This window comes from Diadema antillarum, unplaced genomic scaffold (genome assembly GCF_040938485.1).
Source record: "Diadema antillarum isolate AM-2024a unplaced genomic scaffold, OU_Dant_1.0 scf00000071, whole genome shotgun sequence".
Classification (NCBI taxonomy): Eukaryota; Metazoa; Echinodermata; class Echinoidea; order Diadematoida; family Diadematidae; genus Diadema; species Diadema antillarum.
Genome location: NW_027270960.1, coordinates 11,261,566 through 11,275,682, shown reverse-complemented (window position 1 = coordinate 11,275,682; position 14,117 = coordinate 11,261,566). Strand labels below are relative to the sequence as shown.

The window sequence follows — 14,117 nt, the reverse complement described above, 5'->3', positions numbered from 1 at the left end:
TGTACAGGGCGAGCAGGCACGACATTTTATTCTGGTTCCAAGGATATCTGTATCCAGTCTTTTTATTAACTCTCTTTTCTAATGATGTGTTAGCAGAGTGTAGAACAGCTTCATTTGCATGACAAAGCCATTAGACAACATCCAATCTGTTTCAAAGGAACTAATCTCTGCCTTGGACACTTTCCTACATGTACTGTACATCACTTTATCGGCTGACTATGCACAGGTACATGATTGTACAATTGTGTTGGTTACCATTTTTGTCATGTGACATATAGAGAACACCACACAAGCCGTGACGGTGACTAATTGCAGGATGCAAAACAATTAATTCATCAAAGAAAAAGTCAAAACTTACCACATGTTGTGTAACATTTCTTCATACTATCTTTTAAAATCTGCAGGTCTGTTTCCTCTCAATTACACCCTTTTCATGGGAATTCCTCAATGCTTGGTACCATTTACATTGAAATTTAAAAACTGGTGATGTTTGCTAAAAACTGACATTTTTCATTGAACGCACAACTCTCCAAGTCTAGTGTAATTGTTTAATTTTATCTATTACGGCATTTTTATCAAAATTCAGACAAGCCATGTTGGAGTCAGCTATTTACTGCATTTTGGTTGGCAATTGATTGCTCAGCTGTGTGTTAGGGAGTCTGCAAAGTGACAGTGAAATATTTGCGCACTCTAGCTTGTACATCTGCCAATTTTAATGTCATGACATAAAAGTCTGAATAACCTGTGGTCAATTATCCATCTGACATCCACTAAAAAGCATTAATGATATGTACTGTACACCCTAAGACCAACTTGGCAAGACTTTCGCTGTTCATCACAGCTTCATTTCACCTCGGCGAACCTATTCAGGAGCATTTTCCATCACTTTTTCTGTCATTTTCTGCATGCTCCTGAAGTTTTAGATCTGTTGCAACAACTGCTGCGTACCTAAGTTGCTGCTTGATCAAACAGGCTCCCCGACGAAACTCTAGGATTGCAATGAGTAAGCCCTCCTGTGGTTTCATGCATGCAATTTGACTACATTGTCACAAAGGTGGAGTATTTTTAGCACAATGTTCAGCTTTTCCTACTCAGTGCTCATGTTCTAATGTACAATACTGCAGAACAAACTATGGAAACCACACCCTAATCCTTTTGTCTTCACACACATGCACACACACACCCCCCTCTTCTACTTGTCCAATTTCTGGCAGTGATGAAAGGCATCATTACCCACAGCTGGCCTTAGAGCACACATTGTAAGCCAGGGCAGCATTAGTCGGCACAATGGACTCCCCTCTTTGACAGGGACGAGGACCAGGAAATGAGGCAAAATGTCAAACAAGATGAGCTACCGATTCTGGATTCCACTGAGCCGGTAAAATGAGGACATTGGCACGAGAAACTGCGTCATGGGGTGCAATTATACCCCTCACCACCCCCCCCCCCCCACCACCATCAAGCTTGGATGACTGACATCAGATGGGAGCTTTTTATCCACACGCTTCACATGAACATGCATGGGAACGTTCGACTATGCTCTCACCAGAGTTCAAAACCCCATGATTTATTATTCGAAAGCATGGCATCAAGTTCATGTTGTACAATAGAACAGTTTGCCATCATGTCCAAGTCCTAGGTAATGAATCCAGAGCTGCTTTAAACTTTAAAAAAAAATGGAATTAAAGCTGCAAATAATTTGAAATTGTGTTTGCTTGATGACAGACAGACATATTTGATGAGAGCAGGGAAAATGAAAATTATATTTTTTGTGAAAATTGAATGTACATGTAGGTACAATGGTAAATGGAAAGATGAATAGACTACAGGATAAATTAGAATACTGGAACTTCCAGAAGGTAGTCTCTACCTTTAAGAATGTGAAGTCATGGTTTTCTAATTCACTTACCTCTAATTTCTGCTGCTTGATTTTTAATAATCCCAGACTGAGTACTCTTACTGTGACCTGAAGGATACAAAAAAAAAAACAACAAAGAAAATAGCTCAGCATTTTCAGTTAACATGATCAAAGCTGATTATATCATAATTAGGCTGCATTAATCAATTTTCCCACGTTTGAAACGTGTTTCAATACCCACTATCAAAACGCATTTACAGGTGCCTTTCAGATCAAGTTCCTAAAGTTACTGTATATGCTGTTATTTTTGCGTACAGATATTTTCGGGAACGAGGAGGTCATGCGAATTTTCGCGAGATGTTGTTTACATGAATTGACACAGAGGCCTTCATAAGCGCACTATTACCTTAGTGCATGGTGACATTTTTGCGTGTTGTTAAATTCACGGTCCAAATGTGATTCGCGAATTCGTGAAAATTAAACCCTCGCGAAAATAACAGCTTATGCAGTATTGCATTCATCAACTCCATCCGTGAGTCGATTGGGGGAGGCCTTGTCACAGTGCAGCTCCACTGCGCTGTTTGACTCAAGGAGTGGAGATGTGCAGTGTACTGTACTGTAAATGGCAGTAGTTGGCGTGGGCAGGACCAAGCTACTGTATTAACATGTTTCAAAACAACTTTGCACTTATCAACTCTACAGAAACATATTTCTGGCTCAAATGCATTTATCAACTCTACGGAAATGTGTTTCTGGCTCTCACTTTTTTGCCATTTCAGAAACCTATTTCAACCCCATAATCAAAACAGCTTTGCATATCAACGGCTCAAAACTCCCTGAAAGTTGTTTGGAAACCTTAATTCTGCGCCAGAAGTGAGTTGGAAAAAGCACCCTTACACACCTCCAAATTATTGGTAAATTCTCATGGATACATCTATGGCATCATATCTAACATACACACAACAAAAGTGTGGTACTGGTAGCCATGGGTGTATCTTTTTTTTTTCCCAAGTGCTAACAACAAATAATTTCCTCTTCCATATACAACAAACCAATTTGTTAAAAATTATTCATTAAACTTTCCTTTCCAAGTACACACAACAAACATACAAACAGACACACAAACACACATACACATGCCCACGCACACACACAGATTGTTTTATCTATCTTAGCTATCTCAACTTCGATATGACCATGTGAGAAACCTTATTTGGTACTACTGTATGTACACAGCTGCTATTAACAAGCAGGAATATGTTTGTTGAAAATGTTCTTAAATTCATAACATAGTCTTCAATCATTGCTAGAGACACGGTAAACATGTCCACTCAGGTAAAAATCTACGAACATAAGCTGCATTTTATCATCTTTCCCATGTTTGAAACATGTTTCAATACGGTATACCCACTACCAAAACGTGTTTGCACAGGCCTTTCAGATCATGTTTCTCTAGTTGTTTCTGCTGGTTTAATTCGTGAAAATATCTTGCTTCACGGTATACTACAGTTGAGACTTACGGAACAGGTAGAGAAATTTCAACAAGATCAAAACTTTTTACTTTCATCAAACATTTTTCAAAATCTTATAAGTTAGTCACATTATGTTCAGATTTCATCTACAACACGCACTACAAGGGCTGCGTTTATCATCTTTCCCCAGTTTGATAACGGCTTTCCATACCCACTATCAAAAGTAGTTTCCAAAGCCCTTTGCAAACGGCTTCCAAAAGAGGTTGCAGTTATCAACTCATTGCCAACACGAAAACCGGCCTTGTCACTGCGCAGCTGCATTGCGCCGTTTGACCCAAGGCGAAGGGGTCTTACATACAGTGTGTGCAGTAGGCTACATAGCTGTTTCAAAACAGCTTTGCGTTTATCTCGCTTCTTGAAACACGTTTTTCGCTGAAACCTGTTTCGGAAAGCAGAAATTTGTGGTTTTCAAAAAGGCTTTCTGAACCCCATAATCAAAACAGTTTTGCGTTTATCATCTCTAAAAAAATCCCTGAAAGCCGTTTGGAAAACCTGTTTCTGCCCAAAAATAGAGTTGATAAATGCACCCAAGGTGACTGATGGTAGTACTGTTTGGATCACCATGAAATTACTATCAAGCAACAGTAGCATTCAGAGAGCTGAAAAAACATTATTTCTCATTCCCATGTTTGCCTGTGATGTGTATTCTCTGATACCGCCATGAAAAAACAGATCTATGCAAAAAGGGCCTGGAAGAAAACGCCACGATTGAATGTCTGCACGAATAAGTCCTCAACCCCATGACCAGAATGAGGCTTTTGTGTCCAGCTACATTCAAATCCATGCATCGCTGAAGAACTAAAAGGTTATTGTATACAATTGCCAATGTGTTTTAGTCTAGTGGTTTTGTATGCTTGACTGGTAAGCAAAAGTTTTACATACATGCCACCCCCCCCCCCCCCCCCCCCCACCTTCCACCCCAACATCCCCACTTTACATTATGTACTGTAGCTGAGCCTGGGCCATAATAAGAGACCTTACAGCTCAGGAAACACTGACAAAAACTATAGCAAAACTTTTTATCTATTTCATGATCATTAGCAAGGCTGCTTCCAAGCATGCAATCACATAGATTATTAAAGAAGTTATAACCAAAGTCTGGAAAAGAATATAGCATATTGTAATTTGCATAGTCCCACATGTACACAATTGTTGTGTGATTGTCGTGGAAATGCAGGCAAATGGAGTCAGAGTGAAGTTTGTTACAACAATTAATGCATACATATATTCATGCTCCTTCAAAAAGGTCAACCCCAATAATAACATATTTCTTAATTGAGCTATTCAAGAGAGAATTCTGCCATATCGTATCTTTGATGATATACATGTACTATCACTATTTAAACTTTACTGCAGCTGCAAAGCAACAACAATTGAACAACATCCACTTTTTTTTTCTCCTTCTGCATGTTGTGGTAGTAGTCTTGCAAGGTGTATAATATGCCTGAATGATCTTGACCTAGCCCAGGTGAGCTGAGGAGAATCAAAAACTAGGAAGTAGAGGGTAGATTGTTCCATGGACCTAGGTCCATGATTGAATCTCAGTAATGAGAGTAGGAAGCAGTTTATGTTGTGTAATAGAAACCCAGAGTCTTTAAAGGTCCTGTATACCTTTGGGAGCAGTAATTTTAAGAATTTTCAAGATATCACTTTTGATGCATGTAGGTCAGTTGTATCACAGAACATCCTACCATTTAAATCATTGCATGAAAGCCTAAAATATAAGGAGACATCACTATTTTTCTCATTAAACCATAACTGTAGACGGTTTATAGTCTGGAAACATTTTTATTATTCACATTTTGTATATTTAACAATACTTTGTTTATACATCATCGATTATAATTGTTCAAATGTCTACATTGGTTGCTTCTATCCCTAACTCACACTTTAGAACTATTTTGAAGCACTTATGCTGGCCTTTTGTTTTATATGCAAATGGTATACTATGCCTTCAAACCCTATCAGTAACTCTACCATCCTAAAACACCAGGAACAGTCTATTAGAGGTCATTGTACCTCCGTTCCACCAATAACCCTGCTCACAACAGACAAACAGCCGTCGCCTGAGCTGCTGGACTGAGCACGCTTGCATCAAAGTTGACACCACACTTTTAGAGGCAACTGCATTGTGAATTCTAGGGCGGAGTTCCGTGAGGGCGGAATCGTGTGCGGGCGGCTGCCTCCGAGAGGGGGTGGGGCAGACTTAGCGGCCACAGAAACGGTTCCATTCCAAAAGTTTGCTTCCTTTCCTCAGACTGGTATTCTTTTGACTCCAAATGAAAAGATTGGGGGGGGGGGGGGGAGGTGGTATTTATAGGGGAAGTCCATCATATTGTTCGTATTATCTCTTTCTGTGAATTTTGGCGACAAGGATGGACGAAAGAATGTCTGATCCAAAATAGACTGCTCTCTTCCATTCACTGCCAAGGTCTACATGAGACGTATGAACTCTGGGTGAAATCTGCATGATAACGAAAGGAATTTGCCCTAAACTTAACCTTTGATTCAATTTAGACCCAAGGCCAGCATGCAAATATTAACAAATATGCTCGACTGCTGGCACCTACATCCCCAAAAATAAGGACATCTATTATTCTATCATAAATAATCGCCACAGTGGATTCTTCCCTTGATGCAAATGCTATGTAAAACTCATTTTCAGTTCAAACCATGTCATCTGGGTTTTAGTAAGAAATGAGTTCTGTGTTTGAGTCCAAGAGCATATTCTATAACAATATCGGATCATTAACGATAACGATAGCCCCGACACTGTACAGGCATGCTAACCTGGAAACATTGAACTGCACATTACTTGAATATGAGACCATTCTGAAGCAGATAATTTTCACACAATAGATATATAATGTACTCTTAAATGAATCCCACAAGGATTGGAACAAGCATCCCCCAGCATTCCCACTGATTCCCACTGATCAGTTACTAGCCATCCCCTTTAAAATCAATTCTCCATCAGCTTTCCTGATTTTGGAATATTGATCAAAATGACTATGTACTATTTGGAAGAGAAAATGGATACTAGAATAACAGATTTTGTCTAGAATTGCCTCACTACATTCATGCTTCATTCAACAACAACAAAAGAATGAAATGGAAAATACATTGTAGGTTATATGTTTGAATTGTTATTCCATACTTGCTGTACTACATACATTGTAGTCACAGCAGTCCAATGGTTTTTATTTACATGCATACGCACACACGCAATCCACAATTCACCTGAGATAACCTTTTATTTGTGGCTTATTTCTTTGTCGCGTGTTTCATGTTGGTTTGTTTGAGAGTTCATGAACTTCACTTCACTGCTTTCATGATGGTACAACACAAATATGGGCTTGGATGCTAAAAAAGTCTGGCACTACGCCTTTAGGGCTCACAAAGCCGATTATTTGTTATTCATTCAAGTTCCTCATTCAGCAACCTAAACAGCATTTATCAAGCTCTTTTATTAATGGTTATTTGAAGGTTTACAACAACAACAAAAATCCACACAAAGTTAAATCTCTGCAGCAAACATTTTGCCAGCATGCACATTAGTTTTGATACTGGTAAATATCTTAAAATCTATCCCCAAGTTTATACACAACAGAGATGCTCATGGCAGGTTAGTGCATGTTCAGAAATTTTTTCATTCAGTCGACATACTAATCTCTTCTCATTTATCATTTCACTATATTCATTCATACATTCACTAGAAATGCAGTGACACCCCCCCCCCCCCCCATTTCCGCAATTCTTTATGAGGATTGGGCAAGTAGAGGACAAAACAGGGTAAAAAGTGCCAATAAAACTTCAATACAAGTAAGAAGCACACATAAAATCTGAAAGCAAGGGTAGAGATCCCTAGATCTAGATGTCTCAAAGAAAATTGATGAATAAAGAGTAAATGTGTATCAAGTAAACGTTGGGTTTTTTATTTACTATTCTGTTTTTCTGTTAAATAATTTTCGTTTTCACCTCCGCCAAGGAAGGAGGTTAATAAGTGATCATCAGCCTCGGTTTGTCTGTTTGTTTGTATCTTTTCATGCCTACAAATCAAGAGGGCATCCCATATACAAGTGTATCTATTCAAGCATGTTCAACTTTACAGCTCCAGATCAGTAAACACTGATAAAATGAACAGAACATTGTAAATAAAAATCTGCCTGTCAACTAATTTGGTGAAGTGTTAATTCTCTTTCAACATGCTAAGTGTAAACTACGTTGTATAATACTGCAAAGCAAGATATATTTTCGCGGCATGAAATTTTCACAAATTGGAGCCAACAGCCTTTTTTTTTTTTTTTTTGCGGCACAACATTTTAGTGAATTGCAACTGACATTCAATGCATATCTTGTAGACAAGAACATTGCATGCATTTTAATTTCATGAATCTTGGCTCTTGCAAAATTTGTAAATTTTAAATGCACATGAACATTTCTGATTTAACAGTATCCTATTGACCGATTCGGGTTCGTTGAGGGCAGCAGACATTTTACGGCACAGGGCGCAGCCATAGTGGGTGTATCAGCCGACCCCCCCTGCTCTCCCCCACCCCGGGGCAACATGTTTATCACGCACTTGTGACAAAGGTTCGCGCACAAGCAAGCATTCGCGCACTCAGTACGAGACGCCCATTGGCTAAAGCAGTTTTTCATTCTGCGCGCGTGCTAATGTAGGGAGAGGGGTGGGGGAGTGCGGAGGGGGGGTCGGCTGATACACCCACTATGGCTGCGCCCATGCCAAAAATACACATAGCGCGTCACAGAATCGGTCAATAAACACAAATATTATGTCTTTTGCTCCTGGCCTGGCCACTGGACTGCCTGAAGAGCCCCTCACTACATTTTGTAGCTCACTGCAGGACTGTACTGTAACAACAGCTATAATTAGCCATTTAAAAGGGGCGCAGCTGCTGTGGTATGTGAAAAAAAAAAAGGCATCTGAAAAAAATATATATCCATTCTTTTACAACAGAGAATACACACACACACAAACATATAAACACACACGCGCACATTGACTTTCTCACATTTGATTTTCTGAAGAACAGATTTTCTAAGTGACTGCACAAAACATTTCATCCTTGATCTAATTTTGAGACAAATCAAGAAAACAAAATTACTATGAGAAGAAATGGTTGACAAATGAAAAAAAAAAGGGGTGAAAGAAATCTTAATCACAAGAACGTCCTTTCGGTATACTCGTTCGACTAGATTTCAGATGACTTGTTCATTCCATTTGAAAACTACTTGCAATCTCTCTCACCACAAAAGGCGTCTGACTAATCAGTTACACTTGTTTCATTGTCTTCATTCAGTCAAGTCAATGCCTTGTACATCGTGTTAAATTTCCTTGTGCATGGCATTCAACTGCCGAGTCCACATTGTACCCCATGGTCAATCCCAAGTCACGGCTGACTGACATTTGTCATTGAAACACACCTAATCCACATAGCAAGTCAAGTGTGGACTGCCTAATCTTTTTTGAGTCTGTTTTAATGTTCCCTTGATCTCTTTCCCCTCACCTCGGTCCCTCCCTCACCCAACCCCAACCCCCTCCACCCCCCCCCCCTCCCCATAATGAATTAGTTTTAGAGAATACTGTCACACTATGCATTGCCAAGAGGGAACGTACAAGAACAAGAATTTTCAGAGCCAGCTTTGAGGCTTTCCTGACAACGTTCCAGCCCCACAGGCCAACTTTTCAGGGGCTCCATCAATACATGACCACAAGTCAATTTCAGATCTACTGTTGATACACAGACATGGTCAATAAAAGAAAAAAAAATCAAAATTCTATATATCTCCTGTAATCTAGAGTATTCACTTCTCATTCCACCAGTATCTAAGTCCATCTTCAGAGAGTGTATTAAACACTTGTATTCTTCTTTTAAGTTTTTCTTTTAAGGATTTGAAAAAGAATGCCAAATAATGAAATTACATTTAAGAAAGAATGCTATGTGATTTTCATTTTAATGATTAAGTCCTACTGAGACATAAACCTGGATTTTCACACTGAGAAAATGACTTGGGAGAAATTGTTCAAGGCATTTTTATTTTGCTTTGTGGAGCGAGATCAAACCATTACAAACTTGTTTCTTTCCACCTGTGCAGATTTAAAGTATGATTTGTGTTTTTCCAAATCGCACACCCTCACACACACACACACACTCACACACACACACACACACACACACACACACTCACACACACACACACACACACACACACACAAAGAATCAGTTCAAACAAATCTCAATCACATCTCACTGCACGAGTACCCTTTTGACATCTTTACACAACTATTCTCATAAAAATAAAATGCCAAAAATTAATATCTGACCTGGCAGCCAGCGTAATACTTTTAAAAGTATGATTCATTGGCACTTATTGTCCTACGAATTTAACAATCAAAGCCGACCGCATACCACGTCAAATGCATCTCTTGTGTTCCAGTGCTAAAAATAGAATTGTTTGAGCCCTCACTGATGGTAGTGAGTGTGAGTGGGAGATTTTTCCTCGATACAACCCATGTCTCATGCAATACATTGTTCCATCTCAACATCAGCAAGAGCTTAATATGCAGGAACCATCGACTGGATTACAATGTAAAAACAATAACAAATAAAATCAAAAGAAAACAGAGAATTTCAGGTGATAATCTACAAAGTCTAATTCCTCAGGACAGATGCTGGATACTACTCTCAATATAATACCAAAAACGTTTGTTCTCTTTCTTTTTTGGTTGAAACTCGGATCTATGACTCTACCTTCTTTCCACATCTTTCTACTCAAAGCAATCATCCTTCACCATCAACTCTATCACAAAGTTTATCTACATACACCTTAAACTCTCTTTAGACTGCTGTCTTAAAGGTCTTAGATCCCTTTTGCAAAAAACACACAATTTTGCATGCTTGAAGAATAATGTCTCAAAACATTGTGTCTGAAATCGTTGGGTAATACACCCCAGAGTCTTTGAAGAAAAAAACTACAAACCCAACGTCACTCGAGAATACACGCCTCTTTTGTACCAAGAATAACAATCTGAATTTTTTCGAGGCCGAATGTATTAAATGGGAATCTATAGTACACATTTAGTCCCTCTCCTTCACAAAGAAGTTTCCAGTTTTAGTGAGGAAAGGTCTAAATTGCCTACCTCTACAATATACCAGCTCATGAAAGGAATCTTATTTTCAGGGTTGCAAAAGGGACACATCACTGACATAATCAAGGTGGTATGCAACAGTTGTTGTCAGAAGTCATGACAAAAATAAGTCTCTACATGGCGCTACAACAGGTGTTAACCACAAAAATGGTTCAGTTTGTGACGAATTGAACGGAGCACCTACCTCAACTAAAAACAGGGCAAGAAAGGCTAAAGTTGTTGCAGACAGGGCTGTCTTGACTTCTTCTCTTTTCGCTGCAATAAATGAGACACCATAATGCAGTAACAAGCAAGTATAAAGCATCAAAACAAAACAAAAACAACAATTTCATCTGACAAGGATACAGTTTCTTCATTCACATACTAGAGTACATTTGTGCCTTCTTTCTCTTCCTCAATCTTAACTTTCACTTCACCATTCCATGCAACATTGAGTATTTAACTTAATCCTGTCCTTTAACAGAAAATAAACAAAAATATAAAAAATGTGGATAAGTCAGAGTAAGGCACAGCACCGATAACAAGGATTGAATAGAGTTGAACTCAGACTAGAAGTCTATTTGAATTACCAAGGATCTCGGTCTACCGACTTATACCCCTTTTCCACTGAAGGAAATCTTCCCCGGGTGCACCCGGGTGCACCAGGGTAACCCCGCAGTATGAAACGAAACTCGGTTGAAACCTAGGGGAAGCCTACAAAGTTGTAGGTGAAACACCGATTAAATTTTGGGCAATTTTTACCCTAGAAGCGTCCTGGGTAAACACCGATACTTCAACGGGAAACCACCGGTGGTTCACCTACATGTAGGAACGCCCAACGTGAAAGGTCGTCGCGGTGAAACACCGTCGTGGTGAAACACCGGGCGAAATATGCATTATGCATACAGTATATGCATGTTTTGTTTCTGATCATGCACACGTTTTTCGCTAGCTAGCTCACGCTCCCAAATTAATCCACACGTAATGCGTGTATGTAAACATACACACGACTAATATGTCGGTCGTGTGACGTACACCGGCATTGTATTGGATCGTGGTGTAATGTACGCATGCCGTATACAAATAAGTGCGGCGCAAAACTGAGATTAGTACTTGACTTGCAGTGTCGTTTGTCCTGTTGAATTAACTATTTTGGAGTTAAGTTCTGTGAGGTAGAGAATTACGAGTACGAACCACTAGTGAAGTATCATGTTCAAATTAGTGCACGAAATGTCACGCCATATTACACAATTCCGCTGGAATCGGCCGCGGTGCAAGCAGAAAACACGTCTAGGGGAAAGTTGCAAACACATTCACTGAGAGCATCGTCGTAGGTGTGAAAAGACGGCACTGAAAATTTCACCAAAGGTTCCCCTGTGAATTCACCGGGAAATTCGAAGGCGGTTCACCAAGAGTGGCAGCGGGAAAGGGGTATAAGACTTGGTGAGTACAGCCTTGTGCAGAAAACAAATTGGGTTAAATTTCATTTCCTGAAAGGTTCAGATTATGTCAAAATTTAGTTTGTGTGGCAAGCACCTATTGGACATCACAAATGGAATCAGCCCTCATTTTTGTTTTATCAGTGCCATGTTAATCACTTATTCACAAGAGTTTGCAAACAACAGTTGCCAAAGACACAATCTCTGTTGACCAACAGTTTGATAATCACATCATGGATACACCATGTGCTGAACAAAGTGTACACAGGTGTTTGATGTGAGAAAAGAAGGCATTGAATATATTCAGCATTGAAAAAGTCCCCCTCACAACCTACACTCAATACAACACAACGGAGCAGTTGCATTTTACCTTGTACATATTGCATTCAACCTTGTGAAATCAAACGTTAACCAATGTCTATCTTATAATGTGTGCAACAGTAGGTATGAGGAACTGCTCAGGCTTCATAGTTTTATTAACATTTGGTTGACTATCATGTTATGAACAATGCAGCATATCAAACCATTGATCAAACTGTGTATGAAAGTGAGGCTACTGCATATAATCTAAATCAGGATAACAATACTCCATCGCCCAGTCCAAATATAAATCAAATTCTAATGACAAATTAAATTTGCAGACAGTTAAAAGTGTTCTTTAATTACTCATGAATAGAAAGGAACTACACAATGCAAATGCATGATGACTTGTAACAAATCATGGTACCCTCAACGGCACCTCTATGGCTAAATGAATATCTAATTACTATGTGCCATGATGATATTACATAAAATTGTTCAAAATTTCTCAAAATGCATATCAATACAAACATCACAACATAAAAGTTTCAATTTTAAGGTCTCAATGAATGGATTTCACGTATGTAGACACAAGATGTCTGCACCTCACATCCTAAACATTCAGAAAAGTTCGGTCAAGAGCTTACCATCGTCTGTCATTAAGCATTCATTCAGGGATATTAGCAGCTCTACAGAGACGATGATGCAGATGAAGAGGACCAGAATAACGATGACAGATAAAAAGACAGCCCCGTTGATGACTGAGTCTAAGTACTGGTGGAATCTGACCAAAGAAGATACAGAGATATTTGCTTTTATACATGAATTAATCCTTTACTTCTGACATTTTGTAATTCCTCATACAGTCAAAACATGGCACACACACTTCTACTGCAATGTACATATTGTATGTTACGGGTTAATCATGAACAGTTTGATATCAAAGTATACACTTAAGCAAATTTATCCCAAACAGCTGTGGAAGTAAACAAGATTGCAAATATTTTTTCATGCAATGCATATTATTAAACATAGCATAAAATAATCTGATCTAGTTCATCGAATATAAGATATTTTTAACACACACAAACCAACAAAACTTCTACAATATCTACTGCGAATAAAGTACATCATTATGCTAATCCTGAAATGAAATCAAATCTCGAAATTGGATATTGTATTGAATCTAGGCAGTCACACATTTTTATTACTTGTCCGAGATCTTATCAAACATTTAGTTTAGGAAAAATAATATGCCATAAACACTATTATCTCAAGTAATCTACAGATAATTGAAATAAACTGCCTAGATATAGGATTGGCACTTGATGAGGCTTGTGTAAACTCTTAGCATCTCTTTTAGGGGGCAGGTTAAAGTGGTTCCTCTTTTTTTCTGTGATCTACCGAATGTTTACTTTTTCTTACATAAACAGGATAATAATAGACACAGCACATTTCTCCAGTACAAATAAGGAAGACTATCCATGTATGAATTCATATGACTGTATTGTCTGGAAGCCATATCTGCCAAACTACTATAAAACCAATAGCAAAGTGTGTGCTTCATTTACACTGGATGATACTTACGATTTAGCTGAGTTTTCTGCATCCATGGACCCCAGTGCATCCCCACCCGGGATCTCTGACTTGAAGCTACTCAGGCTTCGGAGGGGGGAGTCTTTTGATCTAAAAAATCCAAGACAAAAACATATTTTGTAAGAGCCAGTTGCCAAACATATATATGTGTAAATTCATTTTCTGAAGCAGTACCGGAAATAGCAGCAACCACCATAGCAGTAAGAAATTTGGAAATTCAATTTCTGTAATTGTCATTGTGG

The 14,117-nt window shown here is 38.8% G+C and overlaps 1 protein-coding gene across 1 annotated transcript in view; it reads right to left on the bottom strand.

The window, feature by feature from the left end:
• LOC139717082 (uncharacterized) overlaps positions 1–12,756 on the bottom strand; it is a 49,987-nt gene extending 37,231 nt beyond the window's left edge. Inside the window, exons 1-3 of the mRNA XM_071628590.1 lie at positions 12,747–12,756; positions 10,746–10,816; positions 1,910–1,966 (exon numbers count right to left, since the gene is read on the bottom strand). Of these exons, the coding sequence (XP_071484691.1) occupies positions 1,910–1,966; positions 10,746–10,816; positions 12,747–12,756 (138 nt within the window). The remainder of the gene's footprint in view (positions 1–1,909; positions 1,967–10,745; positions 10,817–12,746) is intronic.
• Between the last annotated feature and the right edge of the window lie 1,361 nt (positions 12,757–14,117).